We start from the raw sequence: 15,414 nt of genomic DNA on the forward strand, positions 1-15,414 counted from the left end.
TGTCTACTGCATGCATTTTATATAAGGCAGATAGGTACAGGATACTGGTCGTGATAGTTTTCAATTTATCACTCTGGAACTTCAGTTAGAAAAAGGATAAAATCAAGCAAGCCATTACCTTTGACACTAGAAAAAGAGCCTCACTAATGCAAAGGCACAGCCTGCCTGGCTATCTATGCTTTTCAGTGGCACGTACAACCACATTATAACTCTTGCACCAGATGCAGTGCAAAAGTGAGCCTTGCCTGTTTAACTTGCTTAAAGTCAGTTAATCAGGATATAAAATAGTGCCAGTAAAAACCATTTCCATTATAAGTGGTGGCCATCCTTCAGCATTTCACTCTCTCATTTCAAAGTTGCCATGGTAAGGTTCATACAAAGTTATCGGAGAAAAACTCTGTTTCAAGAAACCAGTTAAACGCTTGCTCCTGCAGACTGAGATACATGTGGCCATGGACCAGACAAAGAACATCATCTGCACAGTATATTCATGTAACGGGTACGGGCATTAGAGAAACAGGGGAAAAGCTTACACCATCTTCCTTGGCGCGGGATGGCCATAACCATCCAGCATGCTTGCAACAAGACAAACGCTGGATTTGCATATCCCAGTACCAAACTGTGTTCTTTCCTGTAGATGACAACAAGGGTTGCTAAAGGCAAAAGGATCCACCTCAGAGGTCTGCGTATAATCAATGGATTTAGAAACCCCTCTGAGGTGGCAAGATGAACCTTCTCTGGATCCACAGGGGCGCTTCCCACATGCAACATGTTCTGCTGAGCCGTCTCTGCAACGACACGAGTCTTTGAATTGTGCTTCCCACCTTCCTCTCAGAAGACGTGGTTTCAAGCAACATTTGTTGCCAGGATGCATTGCTAATACATACTATATTGGCTGGAAATTAGTATTTCATCTCAGAGAGAGAAAATTTTACAGGCACTTCTTAAGAGGCAATGAATGTAGAAGAGTTTGAGGAAGAAATCTTGTGAGACAAACAGAGCAAACCTATAACCAAGAGAAGAGAGATCTATTGAGACAAAAGTAAATCCTGCCCTTTAAGACAGACTGCAGATTCAATCCCTTGATGCTCATTTTACTGCTGGAAGGAGATCCGTTCTGTTATTCTGCTGCAAAAGGATGTTATTTCTCCACAAAGCTTAGCTTTGGGTATTTATCATAGGGATAAGTTCTGACTGAAAAGCAAGAGTTGCTTCTTTTTTCCTGGTGATACTTTGCAAAAGGCATGCCATTTCTGGCATTCCTGGGGATGGACGGACTCACATGTAATGTTTCCTCCCCAAACCCAGCACCCCTAAACGTCAGCAAGAACCATCCAGCCCTCAAGACAGGCCTCGGAGTCTCTTCACACAGTGGACTTCCCCGCTGACTCGGTGCACCTGCCATAAACGAAGGGGCAGGAGAAGGCCTAGAGGTTCCCAGCTGCCTTCTGACAGCTTTCAAATGACACAGCATAACACACCTTACATGCTGGAGAGATTCCTCTGAAAGAAAATGCAAAAGGCTCAGACAAAGCACGGAAAAGGCAAGCAAATACCGTAACCCAGAGGAAAGAAGGAAAGGAGTTAACAATTCTGCTACGGTGACTAACAGGAATACAACCAAGTGACAAGTTACAGATCAACTCTTAGCCAAAGATTTTACACAACTAGTTGATGGTAATCCCTTCCCAGCTCAGCTCCCCCCATTCCAGCAACAAGCCAGAGGACGTGTCCACCTTGAGTGCCTATTTCCATAATTCACTAAATCATAAGCTTACTAAAACCAGAAACCATTGAGAAGATGCAAAGTTTTTCCTCAGAAGTGTGTGCGGGGGGGAAATCAAGAGGACATTAGAAAAGGTAGCGAATAAGGCATCTAAGGGTACAAAACCACAGACAAACAACAAAACATTTAGCATAGCACATTAACTAATTATTTACAGCACTATCATGCACTTCATCCTACCAGCAAATATGAAGCCAAAACATTAACCTCAAGTCAAATAGCAAAACAAAAATAAAGAGAAGCAATATTGATTCACTGTATCTGTTGAGTAATCAAGCTTCTTACCATTAGAAATGAGCTGCAAATTTTCTGGATAAGCCATCTTTAACCTTGGAAAAATTAAATCAAGCTAGACAGGGACCAAGAAGAGAAATATAGCAGGGTTAGCTCTATGAAAAAAAAACAAACAACAAAAAACAGAGTACAGTGTCCAAATGCGTAGTTCCACAGCGAGGTGCGTCTTTGCATCCAGCTTCCACCATTTAGCTTTCACTAGGACCTCAAGATAGGCATGGTTTCTTTTAGTAAAGACAATGGTGGGTCTTTTGACTACTGAATTACTGCTTATTTCAGATTAATTAAAGCTTTTAGGTTTTTGTATCTACTTCAGAGACAGAGCAAAAGGATTTAAACATGCCATTTTCTGTTACAAGCCTTGGGGCAGGAGGGGAAAGAAATAATGAATGTTTCAGAGTTACTATATGGTAACCATAGCAGGCAAAATCAATTACTGCTGAGAGGATCTGGAGATAACATGCAGGTTCCCACTCATCTATTTGAAATGTGGTTTGTTTTTTTTTCTCTCCTCGCCATTTCCTCCCCCACTTCTCTTCAGAAATGTCTTTTCTCATACATTAGAATCTGGCCCGAAGAATCCTACTGGCTTGCAAACACATTTAGAGATAAGGACTCGTCATGATACTGTACAGTATCCCCACCTGTGCACTCCCACTTATCTGAGATTAAAATCAAATCCTTCACAGATTGCTACTTCTGTCTTTCATGCCGAGTTTTGCTACACTGAACTTTATTATCAGAGGAACCAAACAGTGATGTGGCTTTATCAAGAACACCGTGTAAGCTGGACAGCCACCCTCAAAAGAAAAACTGCAGGACAGATTTGGGGAATTAGCAAAAGCATGCATACCCCCTCATGTGATGTGAGATGGGAACACTTTCGAGATAGATAACATTAAAAAAAGGAACCAAATAAGAGCTGGTACTTTAAAAGTCTGAAATAAGTGATCTAAAAAGGGCAGATCCAGAAATACAGTTCATACGGGTCTGAACAACAAGGAAAGGATGCCTGTTTAAATGATGCCAAGCTCAAAACCAATAAAAGGAAATAAATTTTTACACAATCTGTAATTGAATTGTGGAACTTAGTACCACAGGAAGATGGCAAGGCCAAAAACATAATGGGATTAAAAACTGACTCAGTATGTATATGGATATTGACTGTATCTAGAGCTGTGTTTAACACTAAAACTGCGGAAAGAACTATAATCCCTCATGCTTCAGGGTTTTAACCAATCTCTAACCACTAGAGAACAGGGCGAAGCCTAATAAAGCGAGCAGTTAGCCCCATGAACATCTTTGTCAGTGTTTCTCCTCTGAATTACCCGGCGCTGGTCATAAGCACATAAAGGCAACTGAATAGATGTGTCCCAAATCTGATCTAATAAATCAGCTATGACAAATTTAGTTTCAGCTAATCCCACATCTCTGATTCAAGTCTAGGATAGCCAATTGAACCATTCAAAAAGGTTTAATAAAGCTGCTGAAACTGAAATTAAACACTGATGTGTCTACCACAGTCTTTCCTCATTCACCAGCCTTTAACAGCCCTCACGTAACACTGGCAAGCCTTCCCTTTGCTCCCTCAAAAACACCGCAAGTTAGAAAACCTCTCTCCCCTTCCCCACCTCCACCCCACAATAAACGCTGAAGATATCGCATAATCCAGAAACTGGTACTTGAAAAGGACAGTCCACAGAGGCTTGCACTGCAGTCACAAAAGCTGGCAACATGCTATTTTATTCTCTATAAAGTTATTTTAAAACTAAGTCTCTCCACCCTTCTCAAGCCTTTTTTACCAATCAACAATTAAGCATGCTGTTCCAATTAAGTTAAAAAATAATGTTAGCTGTGGCTCAAAATGCTGCATAAGCAGATCCTTTCTGGTGGAAGCACCATGCATCTTGCATGCTTGCCGAGATACAAATAATGGAACAGTATATAGAAAATTTCCAACTCATCTCCCTAAGCTTCTTTTGGTCATTTCCATGTGCATGGAAAACCAACATGAGATATTTTGCAACAACCGCTTTTTCTTTAAACAGGAGTTTAATGATTTAGCTCAAAGTAAGTAAATAACCCTCTTGCACCCAAAATACTGTCAAAGCACAGACCTGAGTAAAGAGTGGGCAGGAGGTAATATATGAATCCAAAGTAGGAAAGCAAAGGGAATAAATACAACTGGTGTAAGGAAAAAAAAAAAAATGAGAGTGGAAGAAAGACGAGAAATAAAGGACAGGAAAGAAAACAGAAAGGAGGCAGTGAGAACAGAAGTTGTGCCAAAAATCTAACTGAGTGAAGCAAATGCATGTGTCCTTAGTTCCACCTCAAAAGGCTGCAACTTTCTTTCAGGAGCATATCTTGGCAGGAACAAGAATTCATTTTGACTTCAAAAAGGGAAGTTAAAAAACATCCATACACACAACCCAAACATTCCTTCTGCAAACTGCCAAATTTTCAGGCTGCCGTTTTGCATAGGGAAGCTTAAGTACATCCACAGTTTGATGCCCAGGCATTGATAAACAGTTTACACACTTGTTAGTTAGTGACTATTTTAAACCAAAGCTCGATAATGCCTAGGATTAAGATTTTGGATGTGGAGTCAAACTGACTAATTACTACAGCGGAGAGGAGGGCATGCACAACAATATACCTGTGGCCTTTCCCAGATTGCTAAATTACGCAAATGGTTTAGTAATAAATCCCGGTGGAATTCATCAGTGGAGTAACACTTTCAAGAGGCCTGAGTAAATTAGGGGGGCTTCAAAGGAGGGGTGGGAGTTGAGAGCTGCAGCAGCTGCTGGGTTTTCTAATAGATTTGATGAACAGCCTCACTGGAAGGAAAGTGTCCAGGGTTTTAGGCCGTTTGTGACCACAGGAGTTCAGCAAGACAGTCTGGCCTGCTCATGTTACAACTTCCCTTGTTTTGTACAGCTCACAGCACCATGAGAAATTAGTTGAGAAAGATGCTCAAGACAATGCTTCAGTAATAAATATACTAGAAAAAAACCCTGCAAAAACAACAGTTCAGGAGAAAGGTAACAAACCCACCTCTCTTTGTCTAGGTCAGCTCCAAGCCACTCTGTCCCATTTCAGAAAAGTTTGCTGAAGATCAGAATTCTTTTTTTTCCTATTGCAGCTGGGAAGTTTTCTTTATTTCTCCTTTTTCCAAAGTAAGAACTAAAAAGCCATACTGTCTTAACAGGTAAACGTTCATTTTTCAATCCCAAACCTATAGCTTAAATCCATTAACCCACTGCAACACTGGGACTGAAAGCTTCTGCCATCTGTGATGAAGTCCTCGCAACAAGACCTCTGCATGGCTATGAGCAGGGCTTCTGAAAGCCCAGTGTCTCCATTTCCAATTTCCACAGAGGCACTAGAAGGACATACCATGGGCCACTCAGGAAAGAATTGGATTACTTCAAAAATAAATTCATTAAAAAGAAGAAAAAAAAAAAAACCACCACCAACCAAAAAACCCCAAACACCCCAAACTGTGGTCTTATGCTGTTCCTATCCAAAATGCTGTTAAGATTTTAGAAACCTAATTTACCTTTTTGTTAATTTTTCATTTTTTTTTCCCCCTTAAATGCAACAAAGATGAACTGGGTTCACTTCTGTGTATAACCAGTTCCACTGTTAAATTCCAGCACAGCCCTGCAGAATCGAGGCACTGGAAATCTCCAAGTCCTCTCCTGTAAAGTCTACGCTTTCTTTGTAATGGTTTCAAAATTGATGGCAATATCAATAATTTACAAAACAAAATGGAGTGGTGTTCTGCAAAAGCTACATTCGCACCTCAAATAAATAAATAAATAAAACCATCTCTTTAGCCCAAGTAATTGCTCTATCACATGATACATGGAGGTGGCAAATTGCCAGGTTGCAAGAATTTGCATCTCAGCATTGTTTCTTCCCACCAATCTGTATAACCAGAGATGAAACCGTTCTACTAAATTTTTCCCACACCGTGAAAACACTCATTCCAACAGTTCATTTGCACATGCTGAGCACACACTGTCTAGGTCAGTAGTCAATACAAGACCTCAGCGAGCACTAAATTAATGGGACAGCGTGACATTAAGAGGTACCACGTTGCCAGAAGTGCCGTCCTCCTGGTAAGATGCAACACGGATCCTGAAAGTCATTAGTGATCCCACAGTACTTCTTGCAATAGTAACATTGCTCCGAGCAGAATCTTGGTTAAATTCTGAATCAGATAATCACATCCCACCAGCCAAGATTCACTGCAGAGTTTCAGTTACACACGATGTTTTAAAGGGTCCTGCAGTGCTACTGAGAGAAGTGGAAATGTCTACACCTCAGCCCAGGAGAGGCAGCATTTTGGATATGTGATCTCCAAACTGTCTTTTATACCCTATTTGCCCTTTCACGGGGTACAAGTTAACATTCAATGAGGAACTGGAGCAATTTTCATCAAAGGGCAGAGCTACAGCAGAAGTGTTATGACTCAAAATCCAGTCTCTGCTTTAAGATGTTTATGATAGATACTTCAAAGATGTTTATTAAAAGTCTACAGTCGTACCTATTTGAGATGCAAAGACATATCTGGATTAAGTAGACAGGAAATATAAAATGTGCCAGAACGTAGCAGAATTTAAATAGATCAATAAACATAGCTACTAGAACAAGAGTTCTTAATTTTTCCATCTCATGACCTTGCATTAGCATAAAGTTTTGAAATGTCCCTTTCATACTCTCTTGTTTACCCACGACGAAAGAGAAAGGCAGATCATGTCTCTTCTCTCCCGGTTCCTAACCCCTTAGGAATAGGAATCCATGATCAGAACCATGATGAACTGGAAGATCACCACATAATTACTCCAGTTAGCATGCAACCAAGCAAAGAAAGGAAAATTGAAATAATTCAGTATCACAGCATTTATTGAGTGACTGTAACCTGGTCAACTAACAAAATGCCATAGAGTATTCTACATTAAATATGCCAGGGTTTGGGATTTTGGGGGGGGTGTGTGTTTGTTTTTAAGGTTAATAAGGTCAGGGTAATTTAAAACTGCACTACTAAATCATGCTATTAAACCAGCAATGAAAACTAGAGGAAACTGCTGCTTAGATGTAAACTAAGCATGTGAGGGAAAAAAGTGACAAGCCAAAAAAAAAAAAACACAACCCCACCCAAAACCCCCAAATACATTCCCAATGTTTTGGGCTTTGCTTTTTTTTGTTTTTTTTCACCCTCTCTCTCTTTTTGTACCGTGTTATTCACACACCTACCTGATGCCAGAAGGAGCTTTTTTGGTTTGTTTTGGTTTTTTTACTTAAAAAAAAAAAAAACAACAAAAAAACACAACCAACCAACCAAAAAACCCAACCCAAAAGAAACCACCGCACATGCACGCACACACACAAAAAAACCACGTTGGCTATGAAATAGAGAAGCCTGCACTCTTAAACGCCAGTCACGTCCCAGTCTGCACACACCTTAGCATTTCCCAGGGCATTCATTGACCAGCACAGGCCTTGGGAGGCTTGGGGCCAGCCTGTTCCTTCAGAGGGGCCCTGGGAGACTCTTGGTGTCAGGAAGGTGGCAGGCAGGCCACCAAACCCCCGGCTGCCTCGCCAAGGCTGCCTGCTGTGGAAGCCCTTGCAAGTCTCATCATCTAGCAGAGAGCCACAGACAGGCTGCAGTTTTCATTTAGAGGTTTATGTAAAATTGTTACATGTTACCTAAAAGAAGGGAGACATGCAAACACGTCAGAGACGAGATGAGGAAGTTTCTGTAATTTATATTTCTAACGTCCACACTCCTTAGCTCCATTTGCTGCATGTCAAAATGCTCATTCATTCCACATCACTGCTTTCTTCAATTGTGTTAAAACTGCCTCTCGCCACATTTAATTACCAGGATATTTTATATTCTTGATTTACATGCCTAAATGTATACATTGAGGGTCAAATCCTGAATGGAACCAATGAGACAACCTAGCAAAGAAGATAGCAGGGTTTGATACTAGCACGTACTAGTAATGGGAGGAACCTTTGTAGAGAGGTATTTTTGGAGCATAACATTTCTACAGCTTTTGAAGAATTCACAACTACGACCGCAAATAATATTTTTCATTCGGACTGCAGCAATGCAAAGAAACCAACAGCTAACAACTGACCCTGGAGAAAAAAAAAAAGCAGACAAGGTAGAAGGTTGTCCTCTTGCATTCACTGTCCTGGCTCTGCAATGGTTAAAAGTTCCCACAGCTGTGCTGGCATCATCGATTAGGGTGAACAAGGAAGCAACAGAAAAATAAAGCCACCTTAATTTCAAGCTCCATTAGAACTGAAGGACTTGGGGGGCGGGGGGAGAAATCAATGCTTGGCAAATGGGAAAGGACAAAATCTGCAAAAGGAAAAATGCATTATCAGGCTAAGCTAATGCAAACAATGGATGGTGAGCAGCACTTGAGGTTGCCCCTTTAAGGTTGTGTCAGCACTTCCATTTATAAACTCTGATTTTAGTCACACTCTAGTAGATTACCGCAGGCTTTGGTATTATTTTAGCAGATACCACAAAGTATATCACAAATGGTAATATAAAATAGCAGTAAGAGCTCACTGGTTGAATAATGCACCCTTTCGGTACCTGATGTCAGAGTAAGCGTTTTGAAATTATGAGTCATATGCATACATACACACAAACAGAACATACAGTGCTGGGGCGAGCATCCTGGGACCTAGATTCCACCAACACTAAAACAGAAGTCAAAGCTGCCTTTGATACAAAGCCTGTTTACGGTACTCAGAAAAACCTGAAAATATCCCAGATACTTAATTTCAGTCTGCCTCAATTGCCACTTGGACAGATTTCAGTCTAACCTTCTGCCCTCATTTAGATAAAAGCTCTTATTTCTGTATCTGGACCTCCAGAGAGCTACTCAGTCAATACATTGAACATCCACACCCAGAAATCAAAACCAAACCCTGGTATGCAACCTTCCATTTCAGTTCTGCCTAGCTCAGAAGGCCAAGGTGAAACTGTTGGACAAATGAGATAATTCAACAAAATCTTCCTTCAGTGTAACGAAGCCAGGACTTCACCTCAAACTTTCTAAGCAGATAAGCAATGTACACAAGGAAAGCGCATGTCCATTTCTAGCATTCATTTCACAGATCTGCACAGAACTGGGCCAAGCCTTAAAAGTGAGAGCAACACCATTTCTTAAAATTACCACCATGACTTTGGGCTTAGACATTTCACAACAAGCATACAGGAGGCTAAATCTAGTATCAAGCCATCGCGACGTGTTCAAAACACAAAGCACACAGTAAAGGATAACATATACCATAATCAAACTATCTTAGAAGGTATAAATCAAACCTTGCTCCTGCAACTAACCCCTACCAAGTACCCCAAACAAGTTTACTAGAACAGCACCGAACCTCTCTCCGACTTCCATACATAAACCAAACAGCACATACGCAAGAGCCAGGTCCTACCTTACGTGTTACAATAGTGCAGCCTTTCCACACACTTGTAGTAATTCCTCCTCTGGCTGCCATTACTGGGACCTGAGAGAGGTCTGCTGCGACAGTGCTCACAGGAAGAGGACATCATAGTTTGCATCTTCAGGGGAGTGAAGAAATACCTTTTCTGGACAGAATGTCAGCATTATGTTTATACACATAAACCCCATCTTTGAGATATCAGCTTGCACGATTAAGCCTTACCTGGGATTTTTGAAAGCCACAAACAAAAAAAAAAACCAAAACAAACTAACATGCATTTATGAGCTAAATGTGGCATCAAGAGTCACTTGACTATGATATTCAACTTCGAAAATATTTTGCCAAAATAGGGCTTTTTGACAATTTAAAAAAGTCTTGATCTTTATAAACTCTTGACATAAGAATTGTGATGAACTGGATTTGCTGTGAGAAGTGTTTGTTGCATTGCATGCAATTTAAGAACACAACCTTTGAAATGAGAGAGGAAAAACACAAATTCCTATAATTTAGTGGCAAGCCTAAAATCTTTTTCATAGTCTTCCCGGCCTACTGCTCTAGTGGGAGACATTTCCTGGACTCACAACCCTTTTATGTGCAAGCAATCTACATTTTACAACTGATAAATAATTCAGATAATTAATTGAGCTGCAATTTGGTGCACTTTTTAGTCAGCACTGTGGAGTACCATTTAAAAGAGATTCTGTACAGAACATCCCTCTTGCTTGTTAACCCAATCTGAGGCCTCTATTAAGGCAAATTCCTAGATTCTCTTAACACTTTCTGAATGGCTCACATCAGCGTCCTGGGACTTCATGCCCTAGGATGCTCCCTTCTGATTTTTCGTGCTGTGTTTTATTCTCTCTAGAAAAAACAGGATACTTCCTGGAATTTTCCCTCTGCAGTGCCGTCTGTTGTCATTTGAGAGATTAGATTCTAGCGTATCTCTCTACGCTGCCCACATACAGGCTGCTAGAATAGACTGCAACGTAAGAAGGAACAGAGACAATAAGTAAACACTTTAGGTAAGAAAGCTGGAGAAGCTCAAGCAAACTGTCGGGAAATCACTGGATGCAAAGGAGCGATGTGGGAGCACATGGCAGGAAGTCTAAGGAGTATTTTCATGCTGCAAGAGCTTCGATAGATTTTAAAACTCAGCAGAAACCTAAAATTCGTACAATAAAGATTTAATCATATTTGTAACCTTGACATAACTGCAACAGTCAGCAAAGGCTAAGCATTAGGTCTGTGCTTCTGGCACAAGCGCCCATATTCACCTCCAGAGGCACCACCTCCTCCTGCGCTGTGGTGTACATAGGTTGTACCAATACGGAGTCCCACCACAGTTTTACAGGGAGGAAGAGTGCAGTTTCAGGCGCTTAACTGAAAAAAGTTTCAGCCTCTTAATCATATGATGCTGTAAAGTATTTATGAACTGATAACACTACCTGCTCAAACTGAAGCTTGAAGGACACTACACATGCAAGAATAATTAAAATACTAAAGAATCTACAAATGACAAAAGTTTCAGATGGGATTGAAGGCTAAAGAAATTTGCTGCAAGCTATACAGGCTTATAAGTATGTGTTGAGCATCAGGAAAAGATGGGACTCAGAAAGGACAGCTGAGCCTACAATATCGACGATAAATTGTGAACCAAGTTCATTAGCTATTTTGGAAGAAATTTTTGTTGGTCAAAAAGAGTAATGGTAATGTTAAAAAGTGAAGACTGTAGGCTTGATGCAGAACAGAACAGTTCTTCCCAATCCACAGAATTAAAGCCTACCAGTACGTCTGTGTAAATACTGAACAACAGCAGAGGAATAGTGAAGTCCTGTAAAACGATAAACCAGATCCCTTCCTTTTATCACTCTGCACACTGCCTTCCAGGATACAGCGGGAGAAACTTGTGGAGGGAGAAGCCTACACAGTGTAAAGGGATAGCTACATCTGGCCCAAAATAAACACAACAAATCTGAAGAAGCCTTATGAAACTAATAAGCTAGGAAGAATGAAAACAAATCCCAACATTATCATCAGAAGGTAAAAAAAAAAGTAACATAGGAAGAAGCTTTTGTAGCACATCTTTATCTAAAGCATCAAATAATTTTAAGACCTACCCGGTTAACGGACCTAACTACAGGACAATCAGTAGTGCGTAATACGAAGGTCATCTTATGTAACTAACAACAAAACCTTAATAAAAAACTACTCTGAATAGACAAGATCCTGTTGTTGATGACTGTGGACCAGAACCTACAGATGAGAGCAGAGACTTGTCCATATTCTAAGCAAGTTACTTTCAGATAACAGACCGTTGTCAAGATCAGCCAGACAGCTTGAGATTTGACTGCAAATATCCTCAGACAGAGCAGAGGATGATGTTCTGCAAAACAACACAGAAACCCTTGCACCTGTTAACTGCAAAACAAACAGGGACAAAACATTAAAGACTGACATGGTACTCATGTGCCTGTAAGATGACCTAAAAACGGAGCACCTTCTCACTGCAAATTGGTTTCAGCTAATTTGCTATGAATGTTTTCTGCACATGGCCTACAAAAAAAAATTAAGATTCAAAGCACACATGTATTAGGCCTCAAACATGAGTAGTTAGATTTAAATTAAAGTGATCACTGATTAAATCACCACTGTTAATCATGATTCAAAACAGCGAGCAGGGAACTTTGATTTAAATTATTGATTTTAATCCTGCTTTTCATTTGTACTTTTTAGCTGTTTTCCTAAAGGAAGGCCTGAATCTCATTGGCTGATTTGGCCATTTAAACACATTGATTTACAATTAACCACTCTCTTTATGCTAAATTTGAAGCTTTTCCACAACAGGAGGATACAATTGTATCTATATTCACAATATAAACTTACTTAAAAAGCACAGCATTTATTCAGAATCTTAAACATTTTTATTAAGTTTGAAAACAATGAATGAGAAATCTCTTATTTACTAGATGACATTTACACACGCACTTACATACGTGCTTCATGTCAAGCTCCACTAGGATGGACTAGAATCCTATGAGAAATAGACCATATAAAAGTGTTCAGTCAATTGAATTGCTTTATATAAAGAGAAAAGTATCCAGCTTGTATTTCAAAATGTTTGCATTTCAGATTGTCTGCATTTCAAGTTGTCTCTCATACGAGACCAAGAGAAATCATCAACTTTAGTCGCAAAAAGACAGATTGAAAATGATGGCTAGACAGAGGCATTTCAGCACCTAAACATGCAAACAGACCAACGTTTAAGAAACTTTCAAGAATGCCTATGCAAGGTAAGTACCAGCTCCCACAAAAATCACCTGGAGTTGAAATCAATGGGTCTCAGATACCAAATTTGTTTAAGCATGGCTGAAAATCTCTTGATTTCAGGTGGTAAGATATTAAAAAAAGCAATCTCCTCCCGCATCCTTCAAACTTTTCCAATTAAGAAATTTCATCTGTCACTTGTTTTTTGCTTAAAAAATAAATATGCTTATTTTTATTTAAATAATTGTAATAGTTTATAGCAAGCTGAGTCCATAATGTCAACTGCCATGAATTCAAACTTAAACACTTCCTTTTTTAAAGAAATAAATGCATTCGAAAGAAAAACATTCAAGTATTGACATGGGTAATAAAAAAAAAATATACTGAAGATGAAAAATGTACTGAGATCATCACCAGAATATACCAGAATCACCATATCAAATGATAAGGCCTTGAGATCTGGTATAATTAAGAAAGAAGAAAGCTTTCACATTTTGTTTAGGTAACCAGTAAAATAAAGTAAAATGTGAGTATTACACAGTCTTATCCATTTTCCCATATGCCACAAATCTCAGAACCCCAAGAGTCAAGAGCTCCCCTGCTTCTGGGCTTGAGAATCTACAATAAGATTGCTCCTAAAGGAGAAAGGAAAAACACCAGAAATCAAAGAATTAACAAGCAGTAGTAAACCTAAAAAAAAAAAAAAAAGTTGACAGAATGGGGGTAAAGGAAGACGTGTATCAAGTTTAACATCACCAATTAGAAATACAATAACATCAGAAATTGGAACAAAGGAATAAAATAAGAGAAGACAGAAAGGGAACAATGGCAGTGGTTTAGAGCTCTCACTCTATGATCATCCAATAGATAAAGTCTCCAGAGTGCACTAATTTTTAGTGAAGAGGGGAAAGTCATCTGGGGAGGGTAGAGAAGATAGCCAAATATTCTAGCAATCACCAGAAGGTGAAGAGGTGCAAAGGCACAAGAAGAAATCACGTATTTGAGAAACACGTTAGATGCCCTGAGTATTCGGTTCTCACACACACACACTCACCTCGCTGCGTTCCCAGCCCAAGAGGGCCGAAGGCAGCCCCAGCTGGGAGAAGTACAGCTTACCCTGCAAGGAAACACCTTGCTACAGGACCCAGGGCATACACTGCTACTACTGGAAAGGCTATGGTCCTCAGAGAACAGGGGATTAAGTAAATCTGACTGGAGAGAGGAGACCACAGGGCTCCTAACACTAGAATGAGACTAGACTAAGGGCCTGTCCACCCAAAATGGATGGCACCAAATGCTTAAACAAAACGTACCATAGACAAAATGGGGTAACTCTTCACAGGCCTCCCTTCCCTCCCTTTCCCTTCTGAAGTTAAGTAGTTTAGGGCATACTACTTCTGCAAAAAAGAGGAGCTTGCAACTCTTTTGACCCTCCTAATTCAGCCATCTGCCAGTAAGGAGAGGGAATATAAGCATCAAAGTGATCAACCAGTAATTTGGATTGTTATCTTCAATGCAACCCACAACATCAATTCCACAACTAGCTCTTAACCCAGTAACAAATACCGCAGATTTCTTCATCATGAAGAAGGATATTCCACAAAGGCAGGCAACTAAGGCAAAAATAGGTGGGTCATGTTAATGTCTAGAGACACCTGGGGAAATCATCCACATGAAAATTTACAAGATTAAATCACACTGGTAAAGCATATGAAACACAGCAAAGTCAGTCTGCCACGAAGACAAGGTTATGACATCTGAGATACAGTGAAAGAAAAAGCTATACTCACCTCTTTTTCCATATTGACTTAAATGCCACCTATTCCAATACCTCAAAATTGCCAAGGGGTTCCACATGTATTCTTCCAATCAGACATAAAAAAAGGTCTCAAAACTATGAGGAAGAGGTATTGCTGTGCAATTTAGCCTTGCAAGCCAACAAAGACAGCTCCACAAAGGCAGTAAGTACATAGCTCCTCTTCACTTCAGCAACAGCTTGGAATTTAGTACTTCTGCTGATCTGGTACTTAATGCTGCTTCTGATGGCTAATTCAAACATCTTTCATCATTGAAAGCAGCATCTCTCCTCTGTACTTCCTCTAGCCAGTGAATTAAACACAGAGCAAGACTGTTTCCACAACAGCCTTACAAGAGCTTTGAACCACAACACAGGAATGGCCGTTACAAGAGCAGTGTAATTCACATGTCAGAAATGCCCCTACCTGGATGTCAGTGTCCTTCACAGGTTCAAGAGGCTCAAATGTAGTGGCTGCACTTAGACTCTCTAGTCGCTGAGAAATGTGAGATATATCAAGCCCTCTAGACCCGAGAAGAACAGACCTATAAGGAAGAAATTGTACAGGTATGAAATTAGTATTGAACAGATAGAACTCTAAACCCAAATTCACTGCCAATATTTAGGTCAGCAGCTAGCCATGTACAGACAGTGCTCCCAGCTGTGTTACGAAAACTGCATAAAACCCAAACTTTAAACAGCCCTATGTGTCTGTCTAACCACCTCAGCCCTGCTGAACTCTTTCTGCTGTTCCACTGCAGTACTGCACAGCTGCCAAGTCCTTCCAGAT

The 15,414-nt window shown here is 40.1% G+C and overlaps 1 protein-coding gene across 3 annotated transcripts in view; it reads right to left on the minus strand.

Annotated features, from left to right (window-relative positions):
* The window catches only part of NUP93 (nucleoporin 93), an 84,306-nt gene that overhangs the window by 62,065 nt on the left and 6,827 nt on the right, over positions 1-15,414 (minus strand). For all 3 annotated transcript variants that reach the window (XM_087739180.1, XM_087739181.1, XM_087739183.1), the window contains exon 3: positions 15,052-15,169. In XM_087739180.1, coding sequence (XP_087595306.1) covers positions 15,052-15,169 — 118 coding nt within the window. The remainder of the gene's footprint in view (positions 1-15,051; positions 15,170-15,414) is intronic.

Source organism: Nipponia nippon, unplaced genomic scaffold (genome assembly GCF_047370975.1).
Source record: "Nipponia nippon isolate SJK-2023a ecotype South Korea unplaced genomic scaffold, ASM4737097v1 scaffold_7, whole genome shotgun sequence".
NCBI lineage: Eukaryota > Metazoa > Chordata > Aves > Pelecaniformes > Threskiornithidae > Nipponia > Nipponia nippon.